This window comes from Colias philodice, chromosome 9 (assembly GCF_061535455.1).
Source record: "Colias philodice isolate Cphi_HAF_F1 chromosome 9, ilColPhil1 Martin Lab GWU primary, whole genome shotgun sequence".
Taxonomy (NCBI): Eukaryota; Metazoa; Arthropoda; class Insecta; order Lepidoptera; family Pieridae; genus Colias; species Colias philodice.
In genome coordinates this window covers 6691086-6704164 of record NC_143094.1, presented here as the reverse complement: position 1 = coordinate 6704164, position 13079 = coordinate 6691086, and the positions used below count along the sequence as shown (strand labels likewise).

Genomic DNA, 13079 nt, shown 5'->3' with positions numbered 1-13079 from the left:
TATGTTTATCTAGTTACCAAAATTTAGAATATTGTTCAACTTAAGAGTCATAATTATAGAGTTGAAAAATTTTACTATTATATAATTATTATATCGAAAAAATTGTATATCGTCGTATTATAAATACCTCTATTGGCTTCATAAAAAGAGAACAAGAAAAACATATTAAGTTGCTTTTTTGATATTGTAGGATTATTCAATAAAAGCCTTAGTTTTGAATGTATAGTTTTTATTTCTTTTTTGTTTAAGTATAACAAAATAAAAGATATTAAATAAGTGGATTTGCACTGGATACCATAGCTAGTAAAGCCATGCGCACATACATGCCGTATTCAGCTTGTCTGAAATAGGCAGCTCTTGGGTCTGTGTCAAATTCTGCTGATATCTCATCGACTCGTGGTAAAGGATGCATCACGATCATACGGCGTTTAGCACGCGTCATAAGTTGGGGAGTCACCACCAGCAGGCCACGTATCTAAAAAGTAGTATCAATTACATAGTTAATAATTTGTTATTAAAATTAAATATAAATTAATGTTATGAAACTAGAAGAAACAAATAACCTTTTCATACTCTTCTTGACTATCAAATCTTTCTCGTTGAATTCTTGTCATGTATAAAACATGTGTATCGCCCAAGACATCTTCCAGCTTATCGAAAACCCTTTGAGATATACCTTTCTCAGAGACATAATCCATTATGTGTTTGGGCATACCGAGCCCAGGCGGGCTCACGTATTGAAGTTGTACTTGATATAGGGTCAATAAACGCGCGAGAGAATGGACTGTCCGGCCATTCTTTAAATCACCAACCATTGTTATTGTTAATCCATTTACAGTACCGATTTCTTCCCTTATAGTAAAGATGTCTAATAACGCTTGTGTAGGGTGCTCACCAATGCCATCACCTGCGTTTATCAAAGGTTTTCGGCAATGCCTTGACGCGCGCTGCAATTAGTTAAAATGTTGTAGATATTCTTTAAAATATTATGTAAATTACCTACTTTAATTTAAAGTTAACTGAGAGGAGTCAGTATTATTGATAAGATAAGAAAAAAAAGCAATTTTATAGCATAAACTCGGTAATCAGTTTTACTCTTTTATAGATGATTTTCTATACTTTCGAGATTTAGTTTTACAGTACATATTTTAATGCTCTCGCCTCGTGATATTCTTTATAAATTTATAATTTCAAAATGTTTTTCGTAATGCGGGAAAAAAGTAAAAGAATTATCGTTTAATACTTACTGCGACTGCACCTGGTTCTGGGTGCCGAAGCACCACGACATCTGAGTAACTTGCCATAACAGCAACACTATCTTCTAATGTCTCTCCTTTTTTAGCAGAAGAGTTTGTTGCGTCTGTATGTATAACGGAACCTCCTAATCTTTGCATAGCCGCCGCAAAACTGCAACTCGTTCTTGTGCTCACTTCATAAAATATGGAAGCCATGACTTTTCCTCGTAATAAGTCATCTAGGAAACGACCTTTACTCACACTTGTTTTCATGAATTGAGCCAAATTGAAAATGTCATTCATAGTTTCTTTGCTGAATGAGTCCACAGTAAGTATACTTTTACCGAATAATTCATTACGTTGTCGCTGTGGAGCGGAAACTTGAGGTGGATAAGACGAACTATCACATCTTTGTCTTGTTGGAGGAATTGCAGTAGGTAATGGAGACATACTTCTAAATCCTGGTGCTTCATTAAAGTGAACGTTTAATTTATTTTCTGTTTTACCTTGTTCTACTTGATCCAAATCGTAATCACTATATTTGCTTATATCAAGAGTACTGTGGAATTCGAGTGCCGAGTTAGGTCGGCTCGTTTCCTGTTCTACCTTTTCGATAGCGTAAACTGGGAATGTTTGCTTTTTCGGAGTAGGCCATTCACGAACATTTTGACCAAAACCTGGTGGAACTAAAATTTTGCCTTCTACATATGCAATTTCTCCTCGCAAAGTGACACGGTGAACGGCTCCACATACATGCATTCCTGCAAAAGGCGTCCATTTTGATTTTGTGAAATCCATAGCATCAGGTATGGTCCATTCATAGTCCATATCAATCTCTACGTAAGTATTGGGTTGTTCAGGGAGATTAAATATTTTACGTGGGTTTCTGTGGAATTTATTTATTAAATCTTCCATAGTAAGACGTCCTTGATGAACGGCATTTAGCAATAAGGGTAAAATTGTTTCCAGGCCAGGGTAACCAGGTGGTGGTTTTTCTGAGTTTTTCTCTTCGACTGAATGCGGCGCATGATCAGTAGCAAAAATATCAATAATATCCATATTATTCCAAAGCTCTTGTTGATCTTCTGGACTACAAAGTACTGGTCTAACTTCAGCACGACCTTTACCAATTCTTTCTATATCATTGGTACTAAGGAACAGATGATGAGGACATACTTCACAAGTAACCTTAAGACCCCGTTCTTTAGCGGCTTTGATTATTAAAATTTCTTCTTTTCTAGCCACATGACAGATATGAATTGGTCTGTCAAGCAAAGACGCCATGAGAATAATTGCACCCGTCTTTTCACGTTCTGCATGCGCACAAATTGGAAACTTTTTAGGCCAATTTTGTAAATGTTTTTGCCAAATTGTCATATCATCAAGTTTAAGTGTGGTAAATGTCTCATTAAGATACATTTTTAAAGCAGCTGCTTGAGGCGCTAATTCAGCTGCAGTATCAGAGTTACTTGTAGATGCACCTATAAATAATGCATAATCACAACGAGCACTCACACGTGATAGTGCTGACACCAGTTCGTATGATCCACGATCAATTACAGGGGGGTTCGTATTAGGCATAGCACAGATCATAGTGATTCCACCAGCAAGGGCAGAAGCTGTACACGAGTCGAAGTCTTCTTTATAGGTAGCACCAGGCTCTCTTACATGAACGTGAACATCTATGAAGCCCGGTAATTTTATAATGTTTCTTGATGTCATGCAATCAGTATGTGTTTTCATAGGTGGCGCCCCGCCACAGCGTAACATGGCCTGAAATAAAAATAATAAAAAAAAAACATTTTTATGTAATTATACAAATAATATACTTTCCGCCCGCGGCTTCGCCCGCGTTTTTAAAGAAAAACCCGCATAGTTCCGGTTCCCATGGGATTTCCGGGATAAAACCTATCCTATGTGTTAATCCAAGTTACCCTCTAAATTATTATTATATGTGTGCTAAATTTCATTGTAATCGGTTCAGTAGTATTTGCGCCAAAGAGTAACAAACACACACATACACATCCTCACAAACTTTCGCATTTATAATATTAGTAGGATAATTTAATTACTACAAAAATAAACATTTTTATATCTATGTTATCTATGTTTAGATGGAGCGAAAATATTTTAGATATACAATTGGAATGCGAGCAGAAAAGCAGAAAAGCAATATTATACTTAAAACATATGTAGTTAAAAAAATATATCATACATGCATACATACATCATATTTATCTCATTAAGTATTATGTAATATTATTAAATTATGTATATTATATTGTACGTCATATCGGTGTTTAAATAAATACCCTGATTATTACCTGTACTAAGAGCTTAGCGCATTTGACGTCTGTTACTAAGGGTACAGCGTAATCTACAGCCAGTCGTCTAGTTCTATATCCATGTGTTGAAAATGAGGAAACTCGACGAGCTCCTCCTCTCATCGGCAAATTAATCACAAGATCCAATTCACGTCTGGCCATAAAGTCTGCTAAATGCATAAGTTCTCCATCCGACCTGGCATCGTCTAGATCTCCTATGTGTTCAAATGTCCATTGTACACTTTCGACCTGAAATAAACAAATTTGTTAAATATTTTGAGTAGATTAATATTTACAGTAGTAAAATGCAATTTAGGTATATAATATGTATGGAAAATAATTACGTCTATGCCATGTTCCGTATAAAAATCTCCAGTACCCATACTGGCATATAGTTTGTATCCCATCCTGTGTAAAATTCGTACACTTGGTAATAGCTCCATTTTGTGCTGAAAAACAAATTTTATTAATTTTAACCAAATTTAAAACATTAAAACTTTCATAATATCCATAAATGCACCAAATTAAATTTAATTACCTTAAATGTACCGATGGAGAGCAAAATTGCTTTTTTTGGTATCCTAAATCCTGTGCTCATTAATGATTTTAAATATGCTTCGTATCTGTTCTCACCAAAACAAGCCACTTCTCCTGTTGAAGCCATTTCTACTCCCAATGTAACATCTGCTCCGGATAGTCGTGAAAACGAGAATTGTGGAACCTTTACACCTACTTTACCACATCCACTCATAACGTTTACTGGTTCCACAGGTATACCAAGAATGACTTTTGTGGCCATAGCCACAAAATCGTGGTCAAGAGTCTTAGAAACAAACGGAAATGATCTTGACACTCTTACATTGCACTCTATAACCTTCAGTTCATTATCTTTGGCAATGAGTTGCATATTAAATGGTCCAGTAACATCTAATGTTTCAGCTATAATTCTGGCAATATCCTTTATTTTTTCTAAAGTTTCATTATTTATATCTTGTGGTGGTGTCACCAACGTAGCATCACCTGAATGAACCCCAGCATTTTCGACATGCTCCGAGACTGCCATACAAAGAAGTATACCATCTACAGCTACAACATCCACGTCTATCTCCTTAGCATCTAAAATATATTTAGATATTACGACTGGATGTTCTTTGCTTAATTTGCTTGCTGATTTTAGATATGTTTCGAGTTCCTGATGTGAATATGCAACATTCATAGCTGCTCCACTTAATACATATGACGGCCGAACCAAACATGGATATCCAACTTCTTCACAAAAAGTTATAGCCGACTCGAGATTAGTAAGCTCTTTCCAGCGTGGTTGTAATATTCCTCTACGATCTAACATTCTTGAAAATTTAAATCTATTTTCTGCATTATCAACCATATCTGGTGAGGTACCTAAGATAACTGCTTGTTGTCGGTGTAAGTCCATCGCGATATTATTAGGTAACTGTCCCCCCATACATAAAATTACACCGTCTGGATGCTCAATATTATAAATATCCATTACAACTTCGAAAGAAATTTCTTCAAAATATAATCTATCACTCATATCATAATCAGTACTAACGGTCTCTGGGTTGTAATTTACCATTATAGTTTTCTTATTTTGATTTTTTAATTCTCTTAAACAACCTACAGCACACCAATCAAATTCCACTGAGCTCCCTATTCTATATACTCCAGAACCCAGCACCATTATGAATTCACCTGGGAATTCTAAATCATGTATACATCCATTGTAAGTTAGGTATAAGTAGTTTGTGGAGGCTGGCCATTCGGCGGCAACTGTGTCTATTTTTTTAACGAATGGAGTAATTTTATATTCTTCTCTTAATTTTCGTACTGCTAGTTCTGTAATTTTAATAGCAGCAGCTATTTGTTTATCTGAAAATCCAATTTGCTTGGCTTTTTTCAAAGAATTTGAAGTTATGGGTCCCTTTATAGATTCAAGATTTTCATAGTAATCTATAATATTTTTCATCTTATTTAAGAACCAATGGTCAATTTTAGTTAGTTCATACAATTTGTCTACTGAGTAACCTGCTTTTAATGCCGCGGCAAGGATAAACATTCTTTTATCTGTTGGTTCTCTTAAGTCATTGTCATTAACTTTTATAATATAGGGATCAAAACCGTTAACATTTTCATCCACCATTCGTAATGCTTTCTGAAATGCTTCTTCAAAACTTCTACCAATGGCCATAACTTCACCAACACTTTTCATAGAGCTTCCAATTTTTGTACTAACTCGATTAAATTTGGCTAAATCCCATCGTGGTATTTTAACAACGCAATAATCTAAACTAGGTTCGAAGCACGCTGTTGTTACACCAGTAACAGAATTTTTTATTTCTGGTAGCGGAATGCCTAAAGACAACTTTGCAGCAACATATGCCAATGGATATCCAGTAGCTTTGCTAGCTAATGCAGAACTTCTAGACAATCTTGCGTTCACTTCTATTATATAAAATTCTTCTGAATTGGGATTCAACGCATACTGAATATTACACTCACCAACGATGCCAAAATGTCTAATTACTTTTATGGCGGTATTTCGTAACATGTAATATTCACGATTAGACAATGTTTGACTCGGTGCTACAACAATAGATTCTCCTGTATGAATTCCTAAGGGATCTACATTCTCCATATTACAAACTGTAATACAATTGTCATATGCATCTCTTACAACTTCGTATTCTACTTCTTTCCAGCCCTTTAAAGACTTATCTATTATTAATTGTTCGGAATGTGACAGAGCTTGGTGTGCAAGAATTTTTAACTCTTCTTCATTATTTGCAAATCCTGATCCTAAACCCCCCAGTGAAAACGCTGATCGAGCCATTACTGGATAACCTATTTTAATGGCGGCTGTGAGAGCTTCTTCTACTGATGACACCGCTGCACTGGGCGCAACTTTTTCACCTATTGCATTAATTTTTTCCGCAAATATTTTTCTGTCTTCAGTGTCTACAATAGATTGAATTGGAGTACCAAGAACACTTACATTATATTTGTTAAATATTTTACTTTTTTCTAATTCGACTCCACAATTTAAAGCTGTTTGGCCACCAAAAGTGAGAAGAACACCAGTGGGACGTTCTGCTTTTATTACTTGTTCGACGTATTCTGGTGTTATAGGTAAAAAATAAACCTTGTCAGCTAAACCTTTTGACGTTTGGACGGTAGCGATGTTTGGGTTTATTAAAACAGTTTGTATTTTTTCTTCTTGCATGGCTTTAACACCTTGCGACCCAGAATAATCAAATTCACCAGCTTGACCGATGGACAATCCACCAGAACCAAGGATTAGAACTTTTTTAGGTCTATCTTGAAGTTTAGGAGTAAATTTAATTTTTTCCGTTATCATTTCATTTACAATAGCTTGCTTTTTATTTTTATACGATTTAACTAAATCAATGAAAACATCAAAAAGACATTCCAGATCAGTCGGTCCAGCCGTGTGTTCAGGATGAAATTGAACACTGAAGAATGGGAGTATTTTATGGCATATACCCTCATTAGTCTTATCGTTTTCATTTGTAAATAATACGTCCCATTTATCTGGAAGAGTATCAGCATCAACAGCGTAACCGTGATTTTGTGACGTCATGAAGCATCGACCAGTTCCTTTGTGCGTGCAAGGAAGATTGTGTCCACGGTTTCCGTAACTGAAAAAAAAACAGCAAAATAGATACAGCACACATTTTAAAGGTAAATAACCTCGACATTAATTTAAAATATCAAAAATAATTATTTGATTATTACCTTGTTTTGTATGTCTTGCAACCTGCCGCAGTTGCAAGTAACTGGTGACCTAAGCATATTCCAAATATAGGCTTTATGTTTTTCTGGTCGTTGATTCGGAGACGCAATTGTTCAACAGTAGCTTTGCAAACTTCTGGATCACCGGGACCGTTACTTATGAATAGTCCGTCATAAGTGTTTGCATCTAGAGCATAATCCCATGGAACTAATACTACTTTTGCGTTCCTTTTAATCAAACATCTAATTTGATTATATTTTAATCCACAGTCAACTGCCATAATAGTTACGTCTCCATTAGGATTGAAAATTCGAGGCTCCTAAAATATAATTTAATATTTATTTTAAATATAAACTTAAATTAAAAATACTTATTTTTGCTATGACTTTCGAATAAAAAAAGAATCATAAAAGTTGATTCACCCACTCGAAAGTTTTAAGTTAGATATACTATATTCCAATTGAAAAGCTCCCTTTTTTTAAGAAGATTGAAAAGTAAATCCAAACGATATAAATGTACAATAATATATGAATTTTACTTTTTCATTTTTTGTTATTTCTTACGAATCAGTAGTTTACAAAAACCACAAAATATAGGATTCAAATATTATCCAGGAATTGTAATGTAGCATAAAAAATATGTTCACATGGGCATAAAAATACAGCTTACCTTCGAAGAAACTTCTGCAACTAAATTTCTTGTATTTGGATCAGTTAATGACGTCATAGGTGCGAATGGTGGCTCCCCTTGAATTATTTTTCCTAACATTACACCCTCTCGAAGTCGGAATGTAAGTGCTCTAGTGTCAACACCGCAAAGGCCTGGTACACCTTTTGCTGCTAACCATCTTCCTAGTGATTGCTTCGCCCTCCAATGGCAAGCTTCTGTACTAACTTCGCCAACAATCAAAGCGGAGGCCCAAATACGATCGGATTCGAACCATCTGAAGTTTTAAAATACGATTTTGAGAATGATCTTAATTTGGTTAAATCGTTTTCTAAAGTAAGCTTTGTTCTTATTTCTTATTGTTTATACCTTTAACTTAATCTGAATCTTTGCAATATATTTAGCTGCTGTAAAATTTAATTCAAATTCGTACAAAAGTTTTTTGTAAAAGAGTACATATCTAAGTAGTAATATAATAATATGAAATGCCTAAAAATCATTCCTCTTAGTTATAAACTTAAGACAATATTAACTAACTCTTTTCAATTTAAAATAAAAATTTCTTCAAAAATTGAGTAAGTAACTACGTACTTATTATTTACTTATTTTTTTAGTCTAGACTCTAGAGATTCAATCCATACTTACTATAATATTATAAATGCGAAAGTAACTCTGTATGTCTGTCTGTTACTCAATCACGCCTAAACTACTGAACCAATTTGCATGAAATTTGGTATGGAGATATTTTGATACCCGAGAAAGGACATAGGCTACCTTTTTTTGCGAAATATGTACCACGGGCGAAACCGGGGCGGACCTCTAGTTTATAATATATGTGTAACGCAGTTATGTTACCTAGGTAAACCATGTTCATCACGCTCGTTTTCATCAGGAACTCCATAATTACCCACGAGAGGGTAGGTAAGCACCAGTAACTGGGCGTGGTAGGAGGGATCCGTCAACGATTCTGGATAACCCACCATACCCGTTTGGAACACTGGAATACATGTTTAAAGTTAGAATCTTGGCGTAGATAATATGTTATAATTCAATGCTATTGGTAGTAATATGTGAGCAGATTTTAATTCCCCCAAATTCCGACTGTTTTTATTTATTTTATTTTTATTTACTATATTAATACCCATTTTTTGGCGGAGGCCTATGTCCTGCAGTGGACGTCCTGAAAGGCTGGAATGATGTTGACGAAAATGATGAGATTTTAATTATTTAATTTTACAGACTGATTCGCGCGAAGTAATTCATTACTACACCATCATCATTATAATTTGTAATACCTACTTATATAAATTTAACAATACTAAACCCAGCATATGTAAGACTTATTCCATCTCGAGTTTGAACAAATTATTCACAATATATATAATAATATAGCTATACCTAAAGAACATTTTATAAATATTGATAAATAGTTTCAGAATTTATTACCGACGCGGATGTTCGCTTGCTTTGTTGTATTGTTTTAGGAAAACTTTATTATTTGGGACAGAGTTCCTTGAACTGTTATCAAATCTTTAATAAAAATTGTTGTGTCTATAGATTATCATAAAAAAAAACAATAGATGCTAATTGAGCACCGTTATAATTTTGAACGTCGGTTAAGAAGGTTAACTGGTACTTACCAACTTCTCCCTCAACGGGAACTTGAGCTCCAAAGCTTCGTCCTTGGAAAATAGATCCATCAGCAAGAACGAGGCAGCAGGGAGGCCCCACTTCACAACTAAGATCATTTTTACCTTCCATTATATCTGAAACTTGTCGGAAAATATTTTTCGTCAGCAAAATTACTTTTGTATTACCAAGGTATGCCGATGAAAAAAGTGGGTACAGAATTTTATATTTAAAATTTAAGATTTATGTACATTTTTTAAGATTTCTTAATATTTGTCCGACCCTTCATTCCAGCATTAATTATAATATAAAATGTACCTATACATATATTTTTAATTATGCATACAAATATAACGGAAAGCGGTGGTTTGAACTATTTGAGGTTAAGATAAGTAGTGGATTGTTATCATAGTGCAGCAATAGATATGACCGACCTAGAAATGTTAAGGTTACGAGTTACTACAATTTTTAATGAAGCGATACGTTCCCTTTATAGTAGCTAGGGTCAATGCGCCAATTCTCGAAGGTTTATGGATATTATAATATTTGGAAATCAATTGACAACAAAGAAGTATCTCACACTGTTAACGATGAATATGTTATGAATAAGAATAGAAAACAATTTTAAGATATCTGTAAATACAACCGTTATGTACCTAACTATGTATATTACTATTATCTTTAGTAACCATTACAATACGAAATTCACAAATTACAATTACAAATTCTTTATCATAGTAAATACTAGGTAGGATTGCATTTCTATTTCTTCTCTCTGAAACATGAACTATCATGTTGAACCTATACGGTCTACATAATATTTATAATGAATACTTTCAGTAGGTAAGTAGGTACTTTATTAAGTTTTTCTAGTCCCTTTTGTATTCAATTAACCTTGGATTGAATAAAAAAAACGAACGCTTTCGTGTCCCACTTAAGGAAAGTTCCTACCAATCTTCTAGGTACCTAGATATTTAAAATAAAAAAAGGAAAAAAACATGAAAAAAACTGATAAATTACAAAACATTTTTACATTTAGGTAACTAGGTATTTACCTAGAAAGCTATATGCCTGAAAATGAAAATAAATATGTATTTATTATATCCATGCTGGCATTGAAATAAAAATTGATACTTTTTTCAGTAAATATTCAATAGCTTAATTAGGAAACATCTGCTAGGTACATACGTAAATAAATGAAGACATAACTAGGTATAGGTAAGATAATTAATTAAATTCTTAAAAATATTTTTTTCTCCGATTTTTTTGCATTTATTTTTGTAATAATTATAGCACTGAATAAATTGATCCAATTTTAATATTTAACATAGCCAGAAGTAAACATTTTTTTAACAAGTTTTGTGGTTGAAACAACATTAATACACGTGTTACATACAATGAAAAAAATATGACATTTAATATTACTCATAACAAGGTACCTAAATAAATACTTTGAAATTACGCTCTTACATATTATCGTCTATAAGCGAAGTTACACTCACATTTTAGGTTCAAATTGCCGGCCACGTGGTATTTTTAAAGAGCCACGAAGAACGGTCCGGCGCTGTCGCGAACTGCGCAACGACAGACCGAGCTCGTTCAGAGCTCAACTTCCTTCAAGTTACGCGTTATCATACTTCGTCACAATACCAACCAGTCGGGTCACATCCTGCTCTCGCATACACACTTTGCATATGGGCCTCTCGTTTACACATCACTAAGGTCAATGATGTGAATGATGCTAATGTTTGCTGCGAAGTTGGGTTTGGAATTTGAGTGAAATATTAAGTCTAGCTATATTATAAACAATAATAATGGGACATTTTGATCACGGTTGAAGGAAATTTTCCTATTTTACTTCCGCAGAAATTATAATTTGATAACCTGTTGAATTTAATTTATTGTTTAAATTTAGTTTCAATAAATTTATGATTACTGTAATTAAACATTAAAATCACCTTGTATATAATATATATCCTGTTACTTAAAGTACGAGAATAGTATAAAGTACCTACGAGAAAATTAAAAATATTTATTTTGATCCAACCAGTTCAATTGCCTACTGTATTTGAACAATATCTTTTTCTAAAGCCATTGTTCTTTTAAAAGACTGTGATTTTACTCTCTAAACAACTAATCAGTCAATTACATACTTAATTATTATCTTCAAATTTCAAAGGTATTTCATACGCCGAGATCCCTATCTTTTTGTTTACCTTTCCCGGTATTTTTCTTTATTCTTCTCATTAATCCTTTCTTTAATCCCATCCCATTCCTTGAATAGTCGGCGATCCAATTGCAGCGGCGTAAGGTCTACAGACAGCCTTATGCCTCTGCAAATGTGCATGGGCGGTGATAGCGCTTACTATCAGGCTTTCCCACCAGGTTCTTTCCCGACTATGAGATAAGAAAAAGAACTAGACTTCACAGGGAGCTAGATCTGGCAAATATGCTGTTCGAGCAGAATAGATGATTTTTTTAAGGCAGCCATCAAAATGCTAGCCAGGAACCGCAGGTTTGAAAGCCGGTGCGATGCAATCGTGCTTAAACTGCTCTTTTTAATTTCATGCTCCTCAATTGTAGTGAAGAACCTTCTCTGTAGTCTGTACTCAAATGAAAATCTTTCCATAAGAAGAAGAAATCTTGCCCTATTAAGTTATTTATTGGATATAAAGCAACATATTTCAGATTTTCTATTAACACTGGAAATGCCTGATTATTATCACCACTATATTTGGATCAGCGTAGTATCAGTTTTTTTGATAAGGAGTTGTAAAATATCTTGACCAAAAGGATTAAGTGATCAAATCAATAAGATGTCAACAAACTATCTGGCAAAATGACCTATATATATTATTTTAAATACTTTACTTTCTCAATTTCAGCCTATTCTAATTTTTGCGAATAAAACTAGGTACTTCTATTATGAAGTCTGTTAATAAAAATCTGTATGGTTAACTTGAGATGTTACGCACTTCGTACGTTCAGGTATTTAAATTATCTGAACTATCGACACACTATAGATAAAGTCATTGAAGTTGAAATGGTATAATCTTTACCTGCTTTTTGATAAAAAACAGTTAACCGAACTACAACCAACGCGTTACTAAAAAGTGAAATGTAAATATAAACATTTCGATTTAGATTTCAGCGTCCATTTAATATGTTAACTTAGTAGTATTTAGTTTTACGTCGCCATATATACTTAAAATAAACTATAATTTTACAACATTTGACCGACGGAGACCCCTACTACTGTGTAGTTAAAAATAACAACGAACCTAACCTTACCCACCCCTTGTCCAAGCCAACGATTTTTGCTAAATCACGTTCCACTGAACGAAAAGACGTAAAATAAATTGACGAGTTTTCGTTTAGTCATTCAATTAAATGTCGTCATTCAATGAACGCGCTATAGTCATTCCATCAAATACCAGATTCAACTAGATGACT

General features: G+C 33.9%; 1 protein-coding gene across 2 annotated transcripts; it reads right to left on the bottom strand.

Annotated features, from left to right (window-relative positions):
* Nucleotides 1–156: 156 nt before the first annotated feature.
* Nucleotides 157–11237, bottom strand: r (carbamoyl-phosphate synthetase 2, aspartate transcarbamylase, and dihydroorotase rudimentary). Of its 2 annotated transcripts, none has more exons than XM_089699206.1 (11): nucleotides 11129–11237; nucleotides 9638–9763; nucleotides 8853–8994; nucleotides 8001–8274; nucleotides 7334–7650; nucleotides 4098–7236; nucleotides 3904–4008; nucleotides 3560–3808; nucleotides 1248–3008; nucleotides 564–947; nucleotides 157–475 (listed from the first exon to the last, which is right to left on the bottom strand). In XM_089699206.1, exons 2-11 carry the CDS (start codon nucleotides 9756–9758, stop codon nucleotides 269–271), a joined length of 6699 nt encoding a protein of 2232 aa, XP_089555332.1. In that variant the 5' UTR covers nucleotides 9759–9763; nucleotides 11129–11237; the 3' UTR covers nucleotides 157–268. The 2 variants fall into 2 exon arrangements, with proteins under 2 accessions (XP_089555332.1, XP_089555331.1); XM_089699205.1 differs by having other exon boundaries at nucleotides 9638–9769; nucleotides 11129–11236.
* Between the last annotated feature and the right edge of the window lie 1842 nt (nucleotides 11238–13079).